Source organism: Sus scrofa, chromosome 13 (assembly GCF_054392235.1).
Source record: "Sus scrofa isolate SSC_HxYL_T2T_F1_AM1 chromosome 13, Sscrofa_HxYL_maternal_Yorkshire_Landrace_v2.0, whole genome shotgun sequence".
NCBI lineage: Eukaryota > Metazoa > Chordata > Mammalia > Artiodactyla > Suidae > Sus > Sus scrofa.
Window position 1 is genome coordinate 101,724,371 of NC_139395.1, and position 22,446 is coordinate 101,746,816.

At 36.4% G+C, this 22,446-nt stretch overlaps 2 protein-coding genes across 7 annotated transcripts in view; one reads left to right on the forward strand and one right to left on the reverse strand.

The window, feature by feature from the left end:
- PLSCR5 (phospholipid scramblase family member 5) overlaps positions 1 to 14,242 on the reverse strand; it is a 30,510-nt gene extending 16,268 nt beyond the window's left edge. For 2 of the 3 annotated variants that reach the window (XM_084990010.1, XM_013982116.3), the window contains exons 1-2: positions 14,157 to 14,242; positions 2,369 to 2,532 (exon numbers count right to left, since the gene is read on the reverse strand). In XM_084990010.1, coding sequence (XP_084846136.1) covers positions 2,369 to 2,532; positions 14,157 to 14,211 — 219 coding nt within the window. In that variant the 5' untranslated portion in view covers positions 14,212 to 14,242. Of the gene's footprint in view, positions 1 to 2,368; positions 2,533 to 9,138; positions 9,285 to 14,156 lie in introns of those variants that run through there. The other variant, XM_084990009.1, reaches the window with a different exon arrangement.
- LOC110256311 (uncharacterized) overlaps positions 1 to 22,446 on the forward strand; it is a 611,762-nt gene that overhangs the window by 70,819 nt on the left and 518,497 nt on the right. The gene's annotated exons all lie outside the window — the stretch shown is intronic.

The window sequence follows — 22,446 nt, forward strand, 5'->3', positions numbered from 1 at the left end:
AGTATGAAGGCTTTAGAATGGAAACCTAGGAATTCCCTTGTGGCACAGTGGGTTAAGGATCCAGCATTGTCACTGCAGTGGCTGGGGTTGCTGCTGTGGCACAGGTTTAGTCCCTGGCCCAGGAACCTCTACGTGCTGTGACAGTCAAAAAAAAAAAAAAAAAAAGAAGAAGAAGAAGAAGAAGAAAAATAAAAGAAAACCTAATGACAGTCTTGGATATGTAGCTAAGAATCAATTCTCATGTATAATTTATCAGGTTTACAGGTATCAATGAATCTGTTTAATACATGCCCTTCAAAATTAATGGGATCTTTACATGTTTTTGTAGACTTTAACTCACTGTTACCTATAGTGACTAAATTGTAATAGTTACCCTATTATGAATATATTGCACCAACCTGGCAAGAGAATGTGTTGGTTTTATTTTTAGGTTTAACCTACATGAACAACATATATGTACACATGTACACATGCATATGTATACATATGTGCAGGTGTGTGTTCATACACCACACACACACACACACACACCCCACCTGGGAATTTTTCAAATCGTTAAAGGAAACATGATTTTCAACAGTCATTGGATAGTCTTGATTAAAGGAAAATAGATGATTTAAAAAATTTTTACATTGAATTTTTTAATTTAGAAAGGTTTTTATTGAATATTTTCCTGTTTATAAGAGTATATATTATTTTCAAATGTTCATAATTGTATTTAATCATGTGGTTCTCACAAACTAGTAGTATTAAGTTTTTAAAATGCTCCTTCATCCTGTTAGTATATATGCACTACTTTAGAGCAAATAGTGATCTTTTAGTATAAAGATTGTGAATGTTTTTTCCCTTTGAAGTAAAATATCTACTAATTTGCGGCATAGTTTTGTTTTTTGAAAAAGATTACTAGAAGTATACTTTTGGAAAATTGACTTCATTTTAGGCCTGAAGCCAGTGGGTTCATATCTCTACCTATCAAATGTGGAAAAAAAAATGTATTCACGTCAAGCATCTGGCTCCGGGTGTGTCATCATTCATGGGTGGAAGAAGAATATGTGATGACCATATGTGATCATCAAACCTCAGCCCTCTGGCACTGGTATATCACTTTTATACTTGGCAAAACCTTGTCTGACAACATTCCCAAACAGCTTGCAGCAGTTAATCAACTCTAGTCAGCTATTACAGCTGATCCTTTCTGCAGATGGAAGATGGTAGGTTAGCTTTTCCAGCTCTTTTACATATCTCCCCACGTTCTCCAGTCTCTAAAGTATATTTGTCTGCCAGTGGGTTTCTGGAGAAGGCACCTGCAATTATAAACATTTTCCCAGGAACATATGTTGTGTGCAGCTTAAACTCTATCAGGCATAACAGAAATCTCTTGCACCTTAAGGGAATTAACACAGAGATTTGATTTTGATAAAGGAGATAGGCTTATAGTTTGAAAGAGTGCCAAACAAGCTGAAAATTGCAGCAGATGTGCTGACATCTCAATATTAGTGTATTTCTAGTCTTTTGTAGGATAAATACAAAAGCAACAATAATATATGTAAACATCAATTGCTTTTTATGTGCTGTAGCACTCAGATATTTCTTGACTGATTTATTTTAAGGCTTAAATTTTTGCTTACCCTCTGGTGACTAAAACAGTGACTATATCTAATAATAATATGATATTTCAAGCACATCGGCCCAGAGGTGCAGTAGTATCAGAAGATAGTAACGCTAACTTGATAGCTTGATTTCTCTTTTATTTCCATCCACCATGGAGATTCAGTTGAAGATGGTGAACTCTCTCGTTGCAGAAGTCTCTCCTGAGTACTCCGATCTTTAACAACCTTTCTTCCCTATACCTGTGCAAGTTAAAATGGCATACTTATCCAGCTGGTTCTAGTATCCAGCCTTGCACTATTATGTCAACATTTTTTGTCTCTGCCAGTGAGATTGCAAAATGTTTCTGTGAGAAAGACTAGATTTGATGCTATTTATATGCCTTTCTTATAACAGGTACTCGATAAATATTCTTTAATTAAATAGCTGTAGGTGACTAGACATATTAGACAATTGCTGGCACCATCATCAATGAGCAGAAGAAGGATAAATGTGCTAAATAACTCAATCAAAAACATTTAGCCTCCTCAATTCTGTCAGATAAATAAGGAACATAGAAGTTGTCATTAAAGAACACATAAGTTTCTTCCCAAATAATAGAAATAAATGAAAGACAAATTTTATAACTTGATGATTTATAATGCTTTTCTCACTTCATTAAGTTGTCTATTAACATTCTTTGACCTTGCTTAAAAGACAGGAAACCAAGTTTGTATTCAGTTTAAGAGGAAAAACTATGTAGAAATAGAAATAAAAGCACCTGGCTTAAATATTCTAGACCAGGAAGGAGATTCCCTGGTGGAGGGAGACCCCGCTGCCACACTTGGTTCCCTGGACCGGAACCTGAGGTATGAAAGCTCTGGTCGGGGTCTGGCGCTCCCGGAAGACAACCAGGCAGACCTCTGCTTCTTGGTTTCTGTGCATCTGCAAGAGAATGAAAATCCAAGCCTATATTTAATTCAGGCAGTTTTATGTAGTTTGTCTTATATTTGGGACGTCTTAAATCAGAGGGTAGAGTATCTCCTACCATTGCCTCTCACTTTAGTGCTCTTTCCTTCATTGTCTCTACTCATTTGTTACCACCCCATGACATGAGGCCAGAAGGAAAGGAATGGGGAAGACTGCCAGAGGTAGTTGTGAGAAAGAGTTGGATAATTTGAGCAAAAGAAATAATTTTAGAAAATATATATATATATTTTTTTTCCGCTGTACATCATGGGGACCAAGTTACACATACACATATACATACTTTTTCCTCCCATTGTTGTGTTGAGATGTAAGTATCTAGACATAGTTCTCAATGCTACACAGCAGGATCTCATTGTAAATCCATTCCAAGAGCAATAGTTTGCATTTGTTAACCCCAAGCTCCCTATCCCTCCCACTACCTCTCCCCACCAGGGAAGCCACAAGTCTATGATTTTCTTTTCTGTGGAAAAGTTCATTTGTGCTGTATATTAGATTCCAGTTATAAGTGATATCATATGGTATTTGTCTTGAAAGCAAGTAAAACTTCTATTCAAAGAGTCAAAAAACTATAAACTACAAAAGGAGAATTAATGGTAAAAGCAACAAGATATTCTCTACTTATAAAAGGATATGTCTACTTTAGACCTAGGTTGGCTTTTTTTTTTTTGTCTTTTTGGCATTTCTTGGGCCGCTCTCGCGGCATATGGAGGTTCCCAGGCTAGGGGTCTAATTGGAGCTGTAGCCACCAGCCTACGCCAGAGCCACAACAATGCAGGATCCGAGCCATGTCTGCAACCTGCACCACAGCTCACGACAATGCCGGATCTTTAACCCACGGGGCAAGGCCAGGGATAGAACCTGCAACCTCATGGTTCCTAGTTGGATTTGTTAACCACTGCGCCATGATGGGAACTCCCTAGATCTAGTTTTAAATCATAACTTTCAAGCTTATTCTCCCTTTCCAAATATTATAAAGGTGTCTGATAATGTTCAAGGATATTTTGTCTCTTTTTATCAATCATGATGCTATAGCATGATATATTTATTTTTAAATTTTTATTGAAATGTAGGTGATTTACAATGCTGTGTTAGTTTCAGGTGTACAGGCTCAAAGTGATTCAGTTTATGTATATATGTAATATTATATATATGTATATTACATATATACATACCTACACCTGTTAGATTCAGGTGTACAGGCTCAAAGTGATTAAGTTTATGTGTGTGTGTGTGTGTGTGTGTATGATATACATATATACATACATACACCTGTTTCATGTGTACAGCAAAGTGACTCTTTATATATATATATGTATATATATTAGTGTATATTCCTCTCTCTCTCTCTATATATATATATATATATATATATAAGATTCTTTTCCATTATAGTTTATTACAAGATATTGAGTATAGTTCCCTGTGCTATATAGTAGGTACTTGTTAGTTATCTATTTTACATATAGTAATGTATATATGTTAATCCCATACTCCTAATTTATCCCTTCCCCCTCCTTTCCTCTTTGGGAATCACAAGTTTGTTTTCTATATATGTGAGTCTATTTTTATTTTGTAAATTAGTTCATTTGTATCAGTTTTTTTAGATTCCATGTATGAATGATGTCATATTTGTCTTTATCTGACTTAACTTCACTTACTATGATAATCTCTAGGTCCATCCATGTTGCCGCAAACGGCATTATTTTATTCTTTTTTATGGCCGAGTAATAGTCCATTATATGTATGTATCACATCTTTATCTACTCATCTGTTGATGGACACTTAGGGTGCTTCCATATCTTGGCTACTGTAAATATTGCTGCTATAAACATAGGGGGACATGTATCTTTTTGAAATAGAGTTTTCTCTGGTATATGCCCAGGAGTGGCTAGATTTAATTCAGTGGTTCGTTAGCCTGTGCCAGAACCACCTAGAGGGCTAGTTAAAACACACATTGCTGGGTTCTACTCCAGACTTTCTCATTCAGTAGCTGGGGTGAGGGTGAAGCTTGAGAATTTGCATTTCTAGTAAGTTCCCAGATAAACTAATGGTGCTGGTCCAATAATACATAAAGAACCAATGGTTTAATTTCATATACTATGAGAATACCTAACTAATTTATAAGCTTCTTAAGGGCAGTATAGTATCTAATTTAGCTTTGATTTCTTGGTGTTTGGTAGAAAAGCATCCAAAAAATTTTTGACGGTATGAATCCCTTTGCAGCTCACACAGCATTACCAAGGATAAAATAAGTTAGAGTTGTAAAATGTTTGGCATTGATTTTTTTAGATAATCACCTGTTTTCTCAAATATTGCCAGGTAAAATTGTTACTATTTCAGATATCTCTTAGAATGAAATTTGGCAATTTGCTAGTTTCTCTGCATTTGTCCAGAAGCTGTGTAATATTATGCATAAGACCTGAGAAGTGGTGCATGCAAAATTCTTCCTGTTTGTTAAAAATATGTTTTCTAGCCTTTTTACTTTTATATTTCCTTTTTCTTCTCATCTAATTGCCACTTGGCTGTCTCCCTAATTAGATACTATCATTTTTTTCCAGACTACCAGTGTTTTCACTTTTCATCTTTATCAAGCCAAATTATTAGAGTTCTCACATTCATTTGCCTTACACTTTGCTGTTTTAGATTGAGGGTGGGTATGGAGCAAGATTCATGACAGATGTTTTCAAATATCAGAGGGGCCATTATGAAGTCAAGTAATTCAGACTATTTCAAGGACATATGAGTGGGAAGGATGAAGAATCTGATTCTGGATTAGGATTAAGTTTACAACAACTGCACAGAGGTTTGGCTAAGTACTCATTGTACATATACTAAAATTAGAGTGACAGCTACATAATTCACAATAGATTAAAATGACCTCCCTTCAGCACTGACACCAAGTCCATGTAATTTGTGTGTATGTCATGGGGGGGTAGGCAGAGTGTGTGGGCAAGTATTCATCTGAATCTTTTAAACCTCTAAAAAATAAATTTGGGTAGTTCCCATTGTGGCACAGAGGAAATGAATCCAATTAGCATCCATGAGGATGCAGGTTCAATCCCTGTCCTTGCTTAGTGTGCTAAGGATATGGCATTGCTGCAAGCTGTGGTATAGGTCGAAGTTGGGGCTTGGATCTGGCATTTCTGTGGCTATGGTTTAGGCCAGAGGCTACAGCTCAGATTCAACCCCTAGCCTAGGAACCTCCGTATGCCATGGGTGCAGCCCTAAAAAAAGCAAAAATAAATAAATAAGATAAATAAATAAATATAAATTTGAAGAAAGGACTGGCTTTCCTTTGGAGTTTGTAAATTCCTGTTCATTCACTGCTTCCCAAGCATAGGCTGGAATAGCTCCTGAGAGGGATTATAAACTCATGAAGCAACATAGGTGCCCAAGGTTCAGTCCTTTGAAACCTGACATTAACTGTTTCTAGTAATAATTGGCTCATTAAGGTTATGTATACATTGATATTAGTGAGGGGCATTAATTGCCAGATGATTCATTTATTTATTTAACCATAAGGTTATGGCAGTCGACCAAGATGGATCTTTAAGATCATACTTGTCTGTGACTTTAGAATTTGGACATGCTTTAGGGCTAGGACCAAATGGAGATAAATTTGTCATTTGGCCCCACTAAAATAGAGCTCCATACTGATGCTATCATAGCAGTTTGCTTCCCCAAAGGCCCCCCCCCCCCCATCCTGAACCTCTCTCAGATCTGGGGCAGACACAAAAGATACAGGTTTTAGAACTTCTCTTGCTCTTGAGAAGGGGGCTTAAATGAGAATCCAAGTGGAAAACTGAGAAGACAACTGTGTGACACCATATCAGATTTGGGAAAGGAGCTGATGACTACCTAGCAATAACAACTGGAAAATAATAAAAGGCAACAAACATGCTTTCTTTGGCATTAGTGCCCAAAACACTGCTGTCATTGACTTGCAGAGAAACAGAGGCAAAATTGTCATCTAGGGAAAATTTGATCATAATGATAAGACTCAGAATATTGGTACATCTGACCAGAAAGGGAACTTTATGAGGTGCCAGAAATGTTCTATATCTTGATCTTGGTGGTGGTTACATAAGTGCATCCTGATTTTAAAAAGCATGGAGCTTAAATTTGGTGCCTTTTATGCACTTAACTATACACATGTTATCCTTTAAAAAAAATGTGTAGGGGTTAATTTCTAATACTAACATAGAAGAGTACTAGATCTTCTCTTTGTCAGTTTTGTGTTAAAAAGATTAGCAAATTACTCCCATTTTATCCCATAAGCCATTTTGCTGTGACATAATGCGGTGGTTATTGAGTGTTTGGCAGTCAGCTCTAGGTTCTTGACCTGGGCAGTTAGGTCCTTAGCTCTCACAGCAAGTCTGGGGCTGTTGCTCCACTGGAACCCAAAACAAGTCATGTGTAGAGTCTTTAGTGGGGAATTGAGGCTCTGTTAGAGACTGCGGCAATCACCATTCCAACATCACTTGCTCTTTCAGCAAATGGGATTTCAGCTCACATTGAAGCAGTGCAGCCTTTGAAGATCTAAACTGTAGCTCCTATTCAGTTTAAATCACCCAGGGAACTCCTGTTTTCCTGTTTTCTCAAACATAAAGTTTGAGAACAACCTGTTCTTAAATTGTGTTTATACTAAACCAGGGGACTCCAGACCAAGCCAAGATTTCTTCAGTTCCAATAGCATCCAATATCCTGACTGACTTAGTAGTGCTCATGGTACTGCCTATGAAATGTGCAAAATGTTCAATTAGGCTTTAATTCCCTGGGAAAATGGTAATTACCAAAACAGTTTCATGGGCCAGAGAACATCATGATGTTGTAAATAATGTCTTTAAATATATTTGAATAAAAATCCATGAAAATGTTTTAGGTAAATAATGATGAAAATCTGACTTGCCCCCTCAAACTGGATTTCTAATTCAAAGGAAACTTTATTTTTTTCTCTTAAGTGGTATAGGGTCTCTCAAACATATTTTACCCACTTCATCTGTTAAACATTTTGTGTGAGTTGCAGAAGGAGTGTTAGTTTTCTACTTGAAGTTTTACCTCTAAGTTTAGTCTTGAATCCTTATCATTACTGATCATCACTAGGTTTTTGGTAGATTAATCATATTTTGATCATATTATTGCTTTCTAGTCACAAGCTTCTTCAAAGCCTCAGACTACCAGATGAAGAAGGAACTCCTTTGAATTTCTATCTGGCTTTGAATTTCTATCTACTCTTTTAAAAATGTATAACTAGCTTATAAATATTTCACATACTCTGCAACTCTTTACCTTACAGGCTACAGTTGTTGCTGTTACTCTTATTTTAGAAAGCAATGAAGTGTTTGGGACTAAGTCTTAGGGTCAGTGTCAAATGAAAGAAAAGATTTGCCAAGATTTTGTCTTCAAATATAAAATGAAGCACACATATATTAGAATTCATGATTTAATGTTTCATGTAATTGTATTTTACAATTAGAGCTTTCCCAGTGATACTTAGGGACTGATGTACAATAAATGTTGATGGAATATGAGAAGATTACTTCCTCTATGACACCTGAACTAGCATCCAAAGTGTATTTTGGTAAAGGAAGCAAAGAAGCACACACATTTCTTTGGATCGTTAATTCGGATATTTTAAATTGGTGGACTCTATTATCCTATTTGTAATTAGGTTAAAAGGTTGCTACCAATTATACTAATCATAATTCTTCATGATAAAACTTTTTATTATAGCCTAGAGTTTAATGGTTTCTTCTGAAAATGGAATGAAAACACATTATCATTTCATTTTTATATAATTTCTTAAGTGTTTTTAGTGAGATTGCAACCCATTACCTTAAAACAAGCACATCCCTTGTCTTTTGAGAAGTTCTTTAAAGTAAGACACTAATGATATTAATAGAATTTTAAGGATTGAGGAAAACTTACCAGCCCCTCCCTCCCAAAGTCTTTAATTAATCTTCTTGCTTGAATGGGTTAGTTTCTGTTTGCTTTTTATGTCATTTACCATCAAAGAAACTTTGAACTATTTTTGCTTCATAGTTCAGAAATGTTTACTTCTAGCCCAGACCATTAAATTTACTAGGATTTTCCAGTAATGCATGTTGAATTCTCAGTAATAAATGGCTGTATCACATGTTTTGCACAACAAATAGGAAATGTAAAAATACTGAACTATATTCAGTATTTTAACACTTTTTAACGTGTGAAAAAGTCTTTTCTAAACACCCTTTAAAGTGGGTATATCAACTTGTCTTGTGTTTGACATTAAATATTCCCATTCTCAGTTTTTTTCTATGCAGCTTTTCTTATTGTCACTAGGTTTTAGTTATGATAACCAAAACATTGTTATTTATAATAACTATAACATCTTAACTTTTACATTCTATCAGATAGAGTGTTTTTTTTTTTTTAATTTAATGCAACATGCTCCCTGGAGTTAAAATTTTTCAGAAGTACTAAGTGGCAGTTTAAGTTTCAGTCTCACTGATTATAACACCCTTACAACTGTATTTTTTAGTTATAAGGAAAAATTTATTAGCTGCCTATATTTACTCTTACCTTTAGAGGCCATGAATGTGTCTGAGTCACTTCTTCAAAGGCAGCCAGGTTAAAAGAAAAGACTTTTCTTGTTGCATTAAGGAGAGAAAACACAGCATGCATAAAACTTCAGAAGGTGTCTGTCTACTTGTCAGCTTACAAATACCAGAGGAAGGGAGCACCTTGCTCAGTTTCCAGAGGGCTGTTTTTTATCATTTTGAACAACAGGGGGAGACGGAGCTATCATCAAAAGTAAACTACTTGGAAACCATATTAGTGTTTAGTGGCTGAAGGGCAAATTACAAAATAATAAAAACCAGAAAAGAAAATATACAGCACTAAGTGGAAATAAGTGGAAATATACTCATTTGTATGGGTCTTATTTCCACTTAGTGTTTTCAAAATTATTTCTTGGAATATATATTTTTGCATTCACTACTACATCAGAAATACTCTATTTTTCTGATTTCTGGAAGTCTCTTGTGCTAGAGTCTGTGATAAAACATTCTATCACATGTAAATTTCTTTCTTTCTTTTTTTTTATTTTCCCAACATGTGAATTTCTAAGAGTTCTAAACAATTTTTTCCTATAGTTTGAAAATGTTTGAACATCAATATTCTTATTTTCTCTCAGGATTTTTCCCTACGCTCTCTCTCTCCCTATAACAAACAAACAAGAAGAGGATGTTTTCTCTACTATTTACATGCAAAAATAAATCTTGATTTTCATTTTTAGTTGAATTTGATTAATCAGAGGAATTTGAAAATACAAACATTTATTAACCTCACAAAGTTAAATGAAACATACAGGTAATATTTAATGCTTTGCATACAGGGGTGGGGCTGGGTCGGAAAGCAGTGTAACCTTTCCCCCCACCCCCAAGCCCCCATGTTTCTAAACGCAGCTGACCAACTGACCAGGGAGATTTTGCACACCAGTCAGTCGCCCTGGATGGTGTGTTGCCAAGGTTGAATTTGTAGGAAATACTGCATATCAGCAATGCTGTCTAATTCTAAAAATACTTCTGAGTCCTGAAAAGGCATGAATTCTGATGAAAAATTATAACATCAGCTCACAGGTTGTTGAGCAAGAAAAGTTTGGGTTCTTCTGTGTCAAGAGACATTTCTTTTTATTGTTTTAAAGGATTCATGGTTGAAAAGAATTGCTATTGAGTTATTTTGCAGAAAAGGTGTATACATATGATTAGTATTTTAAGTTTAAATTATATGTTTCCTAAATTTATTAATGTTTGCCATGGACATTTGGAAAAAAAAATGTTGATCCAAAGAAACTTAGTTGCTATTAGCACTATCAAATATGGAATTTTAAATTATAGTCATAATGAAGCAGTTAATTTTCACTTTCAACAGAGCACAAATTTTGAAACAAAATATAAAAATATATGTGAATTACACATGTATTTTGGCCCGTGCAACATTTGAACATGAGCATTTGACTCATCAAATTTTTCAATATTTAATCTGCAGTAAAGTCATCTAACTTGATCAAGTATAAGCACTGCCCATTTCTTCCTTCACACTTTCTTCCTCTCTTCTGCCAAAGACAGATCCAACATCATTTTTTCTTTTTAAAGATCCAGTAGATACCAACCTGAGATTTCTCCTTCCCTTCATTCCTTCCTGTTTTCCCACCTTTCTAAAGGAGAGGCTTGCAAACCCTCCTTAAGAGACCTCTCAGACTTTTCAAGTGTTCTCCCACAACCTGGAGATATTGCTTCACAAGCTGGCCTCACCTCCAATCTTGTTTTTTTTCTTCCTGCTATTCACCCTCACAGTGCTCTCATTTCACTTCCCCCAATGCGTGTCCCCTCTATGGGAGAATCAGGACCACCGTCAATACTCAGAATGTCACAGCATCCTCTTACTTTGGTGCTGTGAAGCCCTTGCCTTTTTCAAGAAGCATCAGTTTCATTTTGCCATTGGGCTGCAGTATTTTAGTCTGCTCCCTTGATTCCATGAAATATAGACAACACAAGGCAGGCATGACCAACAGAAACCCAACCACAGAGGTATTTCAGTACAAAAAAAGAGACACGAAAGTGACTAGCAGAAAATCTAGGGTCACTGGGTACCCAGGAACCCCCCTACTAGCATTTCTTGTGAGCCTCAGCTCTGCTTCTCTGATGCCTGGGCTTGCACATCTCCTCAGGATGTCCTGCCTTCCCTTTGTCCTCCCACCTCCAAGCCCCCAAAAGTGGGACTCTGTATCTTCATCTTCAGTTTCAGCCAAAAGGAAATGGAAAAAATTACATCACAATCTTGGCACACCCACCCCTTCCCAAGGCCTTCTCACAGGACTTATCACAGCCATTTCAGAAGGTCCACCCATTCAATATTACATCATTGATCAGAAATTTTTCATTATTTAATTACTTAGCTGTTAGATATTTGACTTAAATTTTCACAACTGAAGAGGCTCACCAGAATAATTTCTCTCAGTACAAAAGGAGATACTACCAATTTATTTAAACCTATATAGTGACAGAAAAGAAATATTACTTGCTGTAAAAGAAAACAAAATCAGCAATATGCTCCAGATGACATCCTTTGGAGAAAGAACATGGAATGGATTAAGATGTAAGCCTGCAGGTCTGGGGCAGGACCAAGGACCAAGGTCTGTGATGAACTGGTTTTGAGACTAGTGCATTAGCTTACTGGTTATTCTGCCTCTGGTTTAACTATAAAATCATGTGTTCCTAGAAACTATATACATATATACACACATACATGTTTTTCTTAATTTATGTAAACATTATTTTCAGCATAATTCTAAAACATTTTATTCACTTAAAATAATGTTTTTCAAAAGTATGATAATGGATAAAATTACATTGTTTTCAGCCACTACATGTTATTACATTTTATGAGTATAATGAATACACTTTTTGCCCATTGACATTTTAATGGACATTTAATTGTTTCCATTATATAACATAGTGGTTCTTATGCATGTATGTAGGAGTCCTTCTGAAGGCATATATCCAGAAATAAAAATGCTGGCTTATGGAATATGAAGACCTTCCTCCTTAACTAGCTGTCACTGAAAAGATCTTCAGTGGTCCCGTGCCAATTATATTTGCAACAGTAAGGGAGAAGAGTTCCCATTTCCACATATCCTTGTCAACATAGGCTTGGTCACCATAGTGGAGATTACCTAGGGGACGCCTAAGTATTAACTTGTGAGAAGGCACCATCTAGAAGTCTTAATTGTATTATAATCTGAGAAATATAAACACAATTGTGTGTATTTATGTCTTCAGCTCTTCCTATCATGCTATATCATACAAGAATAATAACAAGTTTTATGAATAGCTGGTCATAAAAGTAACTGCCATAGGCGGGGAATGGTGTGGGAATGGACTATAATTTAGTGGTATAATAACTCATTCAGTGAGGCTCATGTTACAATCGCTAAAATGTGAATCCACTTTTAACAACCTCACAGCCCTTAAAACATGCATTTATATGCATAAATCTTATCTCTGGATTTATAATTTCCCATGACAAAATTTCATTGTGAAACAATGTAGGGTATGTATAAATAAGTAAATTAACACATAAATTTAATAAAATAAATAAAGCAAATATAGGAAGAAACAGCATTAATATAGATGTTTTTCCAGCATTATTTGACTTACAACTACACTGTTAAATATGAGATATCCAGTCCTTTAATATAAACTTGGATGTTTCTTTCCCGGGAACATGCCACTCCTTTTTCAGCAGCTGTTTATCCAGACTTTCCAAACTTTCTATCAAAGGGTGTTTCTTTACTATCTTCTTCAAACCTGCCCTTTTGATACAGTGCTTCATTCTTTCAGTAGACATTTTATTAACTTTATATTATGTGCATATCATTATGGAGCCTACTGAGATGTAATGACATGGCCTCTTTTCTGGGGGGACTGCCTGGTCTAATGGAATATCACAACACAGGAATACAATATTCCTTTTATTTTTTAAAAGTAAGAGTCAGTTACCATCTCTAAAGATACAATGATGTAAAACACAAAGATACAAGGATGTTTTTCATCCCTCTCTGAAAAACAAAGTTAATCGGAATCAGTGATACATCATTCAAATGAATAATTCTTCCACAAGTACATGTTTAATTTTCCTCTGTTACTTTAAAACAGAATAATAACTATTAAGCTATCCTTTCTGAAAAAATGGAAGAATAGTATACTGGGTCATGCTTCTTAGTTGCTTATAAGAGATAGATTTACCTTCTCTCTTTCTGCCTACTTAAAAAGATATTGATTTAAAGGACTAGAAAAAAAAATGGAAAAGAATCCTAGACACAGAGAAGAATCTGTGTGAAACTAAGAGAGCTGGTTCTGGAGCAAAGGTATCTAGAAGGGTCCCCACTCACCAAGATGACAGGAAAAAAGACTCCTAATTTAGAGTCCTGTGCACAGACTCCCTGGGACAAAGGGCATCTCATATTCAGGAGATGTAACACCGAAGGCAGAGGCAAAAATTTAGTTGGTGTATAGAAGTTATTTTTTAATTTTCAGCCTTATTCATTTTCCTCAGGTAAGATGAAATTAAGTTGTATGGAATTCTTCGAAGTGATCTGTCTTTATTGTACTTTGTCTTCTGACATTTGCCTGATCTGTTATGCAAAAGGCAAACTTTTAACAGTTCATAATGGTGTGTTTCCTTTAAAGAGTATAAAAGTAGTGGGACTATTCTGAGAGATTTTGGCTCATTCCAGGCTATATTATTAGAAAAACAGATGCAGATTACAAGCAGGAAACTGTACTCTGCAGGCATGTGACATATCAAAAATTATTTATTTAGATGTCCTTCAGGGTGTATGTTTATGTGTGTCTCAGAGACAGGAGCGAGGAGGGAGAAAGTGAGAGAGAAGAAATTGGAGCTACTAAGTAGACTGACAAGGAGAATTAAGAAAACATTAAAAATCTTCAGAAACCCCAAAGCTCTGCACCAAGAACTGCTTTACCATTTTGAAAATCTCTTTTCTATATTTCTACCATTATTTTAAATAAACTTACCTTGTGCCTTGGTCCTTGCGCCTTGCTTGCTGTGGCCACTTTGTCCTCTCAACATCTGCTTGCATCTTCAGACATCAACATACTGCAACAAGCCCTGAAGTAGCTGCAGCAGACAGCCCAGCAGCACTCTGCATACAATTGCCTTCATTGACAGCAGCCACATCACATACAGCCAGTGCAGCCGCAACTCAGTGCCAGTGAGAGTGCACCAGTTGTTTTCTGCAGCACATCATCTTCCCAATCCCAACCTCAACAATAAGCTTCCCCAAGCTTGGATACCCCCCACCCACCCCCAGGAGCAAAATTCCCAAGAAATTGAGATAATTATTATAACGACTATATGTAAAACATAGACAGCATACATTAGAGTTAGTTTATGTTTAAGAGTGCATGTTTAGTGTTTTCTTCTGGTGCTATTTATAGGCTGGATCATCCCCCAAACGTTACTGTATTTAAATGCATGCTTTGCAAAACAGACTCAGGGACTTGAAAACAAACTTATGGTTACCAAAGGGGAAAGGTGGGGGGGAAGGGCTGATTGAGGGTTTGAGATTGGCATACACACACTATTGTACGTGGAATGAATGGTCAATGAGGACCTGCTGTATAACACAGGAAAATCTGTTCAATATTCTGTGATAACCTGCATGAAAGTGGTTATGTGTATATGTATACCTGAATCACTTTGCTGTACAGCAGAAATTAACGACATTTTAAATCAACTATATTGCAGTAAAATCAAGTTAAAAAACAATAAATGCATGTTTTGTGAAGCGGTGGCTAAAAGATTGAGATGTGTCCTATAAGCTACAGAGAATGTTGCTTCATGGAATGCATGAAGTGGAAAAGGAAAGCCTGTTATTGTTGCATCTCTTTTTTTTCTGTTTTGTCTAATGCAGGTCCTGACCCATTGTAGGCATTTGTGAAACGTTAACTATAAGAATGAGGGAATAATGTTAGCAAAAGCATTGCTTCTGGTTTGAGATTTTTTTCCCTTTCATTATTTTGTTTACAAGCCAATGCATGAACTGTGAAGAATGGATGAGAATTATGATCTTGCTCCTAACTTCAAATTATAGTCAGTTGTGATTTGAATAAGATGTACACAGGTATGCGTTGTGTTTTTGACATACTAGAAATAATTCTGTGTTTGCTTAAAGCAAAGTATATTTGTGTTTTGTATTGTTGCATTTTTTTCCTTTGGAATTCCCCTTAGTCATGTTTTTCTCTAGTTACTAAACAGATTCTAGTGCAATTTTGTCAGAAGAAATATATTTTGAGGCACATACATAATTTAAAAATTTCTAGGCACCACATTAAAATATTGAACACGTGAAATTAATTTATTTAACCAATTATTTCAAACGTATTATAATTTTAGCATGTGGCATTTGTCAGTTTTCAAGAATTCAGTAACCGCATGTGAATAATGGCTACTCTACTGGACATAGAAATTCCAGTATATTTATGCAGAAAAGGGCTTGGCTAGTGAGAGATTAAAAGTTGTGTGTTAGGAATTCCCGTCGTGGCACAGTGGTTAACGAATCCAACTAGGAACCATGAGGTTGCGGGTTCCATCCCTGGCCTTGCTCAGTGGGTAAAGGATCCGGGGTTGCCATGAGCTGTGGTGTAGGTTGCAGATGAGGCTTGGATCCTGCGTTGCTGTGGCTCTGGCATAGGCTAGCGGCTACAGCTACGATTAGACCCCTAGCCTAGGAACCTCCATATGCCGCAGAAACAGCCCTAGAAATGGCAAAAAGACAAAAATAAATAAATAAATAAATAAAAGTTGTGTGTTAATCTTACATGTTTGTTTAAATATACAGTGTGCTTCAAAATAATTTTGAATTTCAATTTTTAATTATTTTTTCAAATAAAAGTAATACATTGTTATGGCAAACAAATTAAAATTATACTGAAAATGATAAAAGAAAAGTAAAAGACTATCTTTTCCCTTCACATTAGTTCCTTTCCCCAAATGATTATTGTTAACTCTCATGTGTGTATTTTAGGTAAAAAATATGCTTTACTTATAGTATGGAAATATATAGTAAGAATTTCTACCCATATGATGTCTTATACAAACAGACCTGTGCTGTACTCTGCTTCAGTAGTAGCTTATTAAAATGGCAGAAATTAAAAGAACTGACAATACCAAGTGTTGGCAGGACATAGAGCAGTGTTAGCTCTTATGCCCTGCTGGTAGTTGTACATATTGCCAGAATGATGTGTAAACAGTTTGCCTTATTTAGCACAGTTGCCCTTTGCTGTCAGAGGGGATTGGTTCCAGGACCACCCAGTAAACCAAATTCCTCAGATACTCAAGTCCCTTTTATAAAATGATGTAGTACAATGAATACAGTTGGCTCTCCATATAAATGAGAATGGGTTTGCATTCACATAGAAAGATGGAAATTTTAATCTGTGGTTGGTTAAATTAGTGGATGCAAAATTTTCAAATACAGAAGGATGACTGTATATTATTGAAACAAAGCAGAATAAAACTCCATGTATAAGTGGCCCTGGGTAGTTCAAACCTGTGTTCTTCAAGGATCAGCTATATATTTGAAGAGACACATATTTAATGCCCTAGTGATTCCACTTCTGGGTATATATAAAGAAACCCTTGCACATCTCCAGAGTGAGATATATGGACAACTACTTATCAGAAGCCTTGATCATTATAACCCCAATTGGGAAATAACCTGTTGGTTTGCACACTGGCCCTTGTACATGGAAAGAAGGAAAGACAAAATAAGAGGCAGACCACCTAGAGGCAGAATACTAGGTGGTTGTTTTATTTTTTCTTTTTATTAAAGTATAGTTGATTTACAGTGTTGTTCCAATTTTTGCTATACAGCAAAGTGACCCAGTCATACATATATACATTCTTTTTCTCGTATTATCTTCCATCATATTCTATCACAAGTGATTGGATATAGTTCCCTGTACTATACACTAGGCCCTCATTGCTTATCCATTCAAAATGGAATAGTTTGCATCTGCTAACTCCAAACTCTCAGTCCATTCCACTCCCTCCCCCCCCCCCAGGTGGTGGTTTTAATAAGCAAGGGAACTTAGGTGGCTTGTCTTGGGTGACTGCAAAAGGAATAGATCTCCACAATGGTTCACCAGAGTCTTAAGTTGAATAAAGGCCTTTAACTGGATTCAGTCTGTGTCATGTATATCATTCAGATGTTCTCAACACTCTACTGTCTCAAGGCTGTGTCCCTAAGGAAGTTTCTAGCTTGGGGAAGGCAGGAAGAATACACATTCCAAAGAAAGGGGAGGGATTAAGAAGCCTCTGAGTGCTTGGGTCCAGCTTGAGGGTCAGCTGGTGGTCATGTTCTCTCAGTTACCTGATTACTTCCCAAACACAACCAAAATGTCCATCCACAAGAAATGTGATGAATAGTTTCATACCTATATAATGAAAGACTACACATAAATGGAAATAAACTACAACTACATGCATGCAATATGGTTATTTCTTACAATCATAATACTGAATAAAAGAAGTGAGTCACAAAAAAGTGCTTGCTTAAAATGATTCCATTTCTGTAAAGTTTGAAATGGGCTTTGAACCAAAGGCATACACAAATACTAAAAGCATACTTAAAAATGAAATGAAGATCGGATTGATAGTTACCTTTAGGGAGGTAAGTTGGAAAGGGGATGTCCCTGCAAAAAGGTCCTGGTGACAATCTTATTTTCAACTGATGCGATATGTGCATAGGTGCTGCCACTTGTGAGAGTAACCTGGCAGAATTTGTGTGTATACTGAGGGTACATTTCTCAGTGAAATTCTTCCGTGGGGCTATAAGGGACATCCATGATAGTTAGTGGTAGTGAAAATTTGTAGGCCACTTTAGGTGTCCACCACTGGGGCAATGGGTAAGCAAAGTGTGGTAGATACTCATCATGGGGCAGCAAACAGCTCTTAGAAATAATGAATTACTGGGAGTTCCTGTCATGGCTCAGCAGAAGCGAATCCAACTAGGAACCAAGAGGATGTGGGTTTGATCCCTGGCCTCACTCAGTGGGTTAAGGATCCAGTGTTGCCGTGGCTGTGGTGTAGGCCAGCAGCTATACCTACATTTCGACCCCTGGCCTGGGAACCTCCACATGCTGCTAGTGTGGCCCTAAAAATCACCAAAAAAAAAAAAAAAAAAAAAAGGAAAGAAATAATGAATTAGGAGTTCCCATTATAGCTCAGCAGTACTGAACCTGACTAGTATCCATGAGGTTGCAGTTTCAATCCCTGGCCTTGCTCAGTGGGTTAAGGATCCAGTGTTGCCAAGGGCTGTGGTGTAGGTCACAGATGCAGCTCAGATACTGTGTTGCTGTGGTATAGACTGGCGGCCTTAACTCTGATTGACCCCTACCTGGGAACTGCCATATGCCATGGGTGCGACCATAAGAATCAGAAAGAAAGAAACAAAGAAGGAAGGAAGGAAGGAAAGAAAGAGAAAGAGAGAAAACTAGATGTACACAGCTTAACCCGAAGAGAGAGTGGCAAAAGCGTTTATTTAAAAAAAAGTAGAGGAACAGAAAAAAGCTTACTCACTTCTTGGTATCTGCTGACATTGCTTTTCACTTCAAAAGGATTTTAGATTCTCTGTCACCTTTTCCAATACTATATATTTTTAAAAATTATAGTCAACATACAGTTTTGTGCCAACTTTTGCTATACAGTTTTTTTTGGTCTTTTGTATTTTTAGGGCCGCATCCGTGGCATATGGAGGTTCCCAGGCTAGGGGTCTAATCAGAGCTATAGCCACAGGAACTTCGGATCCAAGCCACGTCTGCGACCTACACTACAGCTCATGGCAACGCTGGATCCTTAACCCACTGAGCAAGGCCAGGGGTAGAACCTGCAACCTCATGGTTCCTAGTCAGATTCGTTAACCACTGCGCCACTATGGGAACTCCTTTTTCATCTTTTCCATTGTGGTTTATTATGGGAATATAGTTCCCTGTGCTATACAGGAGGACATCATTGCTTATCCATTCTAAATGTAATAGTTTGCATCTATTAACCCCAAATTCACAGTCCATCCCAATAGTACTTTTATCTTAACACTTAGAAAATACACATAAATGATCCTAATAATGCCTGCCCTTTTACTTTCCTCTGATGATTTTGTTTCCTATTCAACCTCAGCCCACTTTTGAAAAAAATACCCTTTGTAGGTATATCTTAGATATTTTTTGTGACCAGTAAATGCAGTCCTTCCATAATATCAAATTCAAATTCATGCACCTTATCCTTTATTTCCTTCTGTGACTGGCCCACTCTCTCTGGTACTTCAGTTAAAACAATCTTTTGTTAGACCAAGGTCTCTAATCCTGCCTATCATTTGCCCCCTTTGATATCCTCATTGTCTTGTTCACTCAGCCTAAATTCCATGGGGGATAGTTATAATCACACTCCTGAATGTACTTATTTCCTGTTTCATAGTATTACTGAACAAACACCAACCAACGAATAAAAAAATCCTGGTTAATTCCAACTCTTCTACTGCAGTCCTGTACCTTACTATGAACAAAGCACACAAAACAATACATATTAATCTTGTGTAAAACATTCATGACCTCAAAATCAAATGGTTCCTCAGTGCTGCCAGATTTCCATAACCTTTTGATCCATCCATTTATTTATTCTTTAAAAGAAAAACTTCCTTATAAAAAAAGTATTTTTCAGTTCCATTAGTTGAGCCCTCTACCTCCAGATTGAAGGTTTGTCCTAGGTGTCTTCGTGAGCACGTGCTCTCTATCTACTGTCTTCTTTCTAATTGCTTGAATAACTTTGTCCTCTTTCTCTTCATTCACATTATTATCTCAAGACTTTCCATATTTTCGTTACCCACTTTACCTATGTTACTAGTATAATCTAGTTACTGGAATTATCTGTTATTTTCAAAGTATTGCTTCGTTTTCTTATGCTGTTTTGACCCTTTGATTTGGTCCTTAGCTCTGCATTCACATTTTATTCAGCTCTTTTATCATTGTAAACTTAGTAACTTGATACCTTGGGTTTATGTTTTCTTTAAATTCCTTTTTGGCAAAGAACAATAAGAGATTTTTATTTCCTTGGGTAAATTTTCCTTTAAGAGTTAATTTCTTACTTCCCTTTTGTATACCATTGTTTCTTCCAGTCTCTCTTTCAGTCAACTTCTATTTTTCCTTCTTACTTTTTTTTCAGTTCTCTCTTCTCTCATCCCTTCCTTTCTTTTCCCTTTCAATAGCATTTTTGCAGTATTTTAACGTGCTTTTTGTCTTTCATCCATCTCTATCAGGGTCTTCTCACCTATTTGATGTTGTGTGGAAAAATCTTCCAGGATTTCCTTTCCTGACATGATGTAAAAGTCACAGAGCCCCAGTTTAACATATTATGTTTTCACAATCTATTATTATTTTGTAACCCAAGACCATGAAGGTCAAAAGTAGGATTCAGCTTGGACTCTGTGACAGTCTTATGTAGAGGATTGGATCTTTGTACTCCTTTTTCCATTTTTTTGTGAAATATTTTGTATGTTTTAATGTCCTAGGCTGGCTATGTATCCTGTTTCTGTTTTGTGGTGGGTACCCTTGTATCCAAACAAAAGTGGGATGCTGAAGCCCTCCTCTGCTTATGAGAAGGTTTCACTGCATAGTTCTCTTGTTACTTCTTTCAACTGCCATTTCCACATTCTCCCCACGCACAGGAACAGGAATACAATTGGAAACTGTTGCTTTTGCCTGCAAAATTTCTAGAATCAAGAGCCTATAAACGGGGGGGTTAGAGTTTAAGGGGTTGGGGCATGGCCTGCTAAAGGGGACTGGGAGACTGCCATCAAGGTGTCTAAACCCATGGCCTTCAGTGCATCCATTTCACTGGCCCTCGTGCCTCTCTCTCAGAAGATCTGCCTTGCTTTTTAAGTTCTTTGTCTTTGACTGCTTTGCCTTCCAGCTGGAGACAGTTAAATCTGGGAAAGATTGTTCGCTCAGTCTTTCCTTTAAACACCCTTCCTGCTGGGAAATCTAAATGAAGAGTCTTAGACGTTTTTCCTGCTTCTTATGAGGCTCTGACACAGTAGGGAGGGGCTAAGTGTCGAAAGCTTTTGTCCACATTTTTCCTAGTCTGCCTACACATCTCTTCAGTGTGCTTTTCAAATTGGGAGGAAATACTTTCAAATCAAAGGATTCAAGGCACAAAAAGAGATCTTAAAATCATGTGTTATAGTATTTTCCAACTAGTACCTTAGGTAGTTGTTCAGTTTCTGTGTTGCTTTTAATAGTAATTACTGATAATTGCAAATAAAGTGATATGCCTAAGTACATGCAACTAGCAACAGAGGTATCCTCAACTCTGGTTTCTTAATACCCTAATCACTAGACTTCTGTTACACCATATTATTTTTCCTAGTCAATAAAAAGAAGTGAAAAATATGTCTTTTGTGTCATGTACATTTTTAAGTTAATTAGTAAATTAGTAAACTATTTTTTCAAATATTCTTCACAAATAATGTAATGTATTTTGGCCACTTAATCAGGAGCAGGGATTTTGGTCTGCAGATTTATGCTGTTATAAATTGAGAGTCTGGCCAATTTTTTATGAAGAGGCAAAGGGAGGTTTCATCAAATTTCAAAGGCCTGTCTTGTGTCTGACCATCAGTGTGCTATTATTACACTAAATAGTCTTTCCTCATGAGAGAAATCTTTTTTAATCCCCTGTCACTTTCCAAATTATCATTTTCGAGAATCTACCAATCAAAGGAAATTGTCATCCTTTGAGCCTCTCAGCTGTACTCTTTGTAACCAAGGAAACCAAGCCAAACTGTTACCAAGGTAACCTTCCCGAAGCTATGATTTCACTCTCATTAACAGTTTTTCTTAGGATTAATAAACCCATTGAAATTTGAACATAAATAATATTGTATTTGCATACAATTTATGGAGTAAAGTATAATTATTTTAAATTCTCACTTAGAATTATATATAACTGAGTTTATGGTTCAAGATGGAGGAATAAGCGCAGTCATGTGGCAATGTTTTGAGCAATTCATTGAATATCTGAAAAGAAAATTAATTTGACCTTGATGCTGAGAACATTTTCACTTTGGCACATATTTAGCAGCCTAAGGTTACTTGTCTTTTTTTTTTTCCCCAAACAGTTTGGTCCTGTGGTATTGTATGCCATATGATAAATGCTATTACTGGTTAATTTGTATAATCAAACTATGGATAAAACACCATGGACATAGTTATAGATAAATAAAGGAAGGTAAATTATATAAACCTTGAAAAC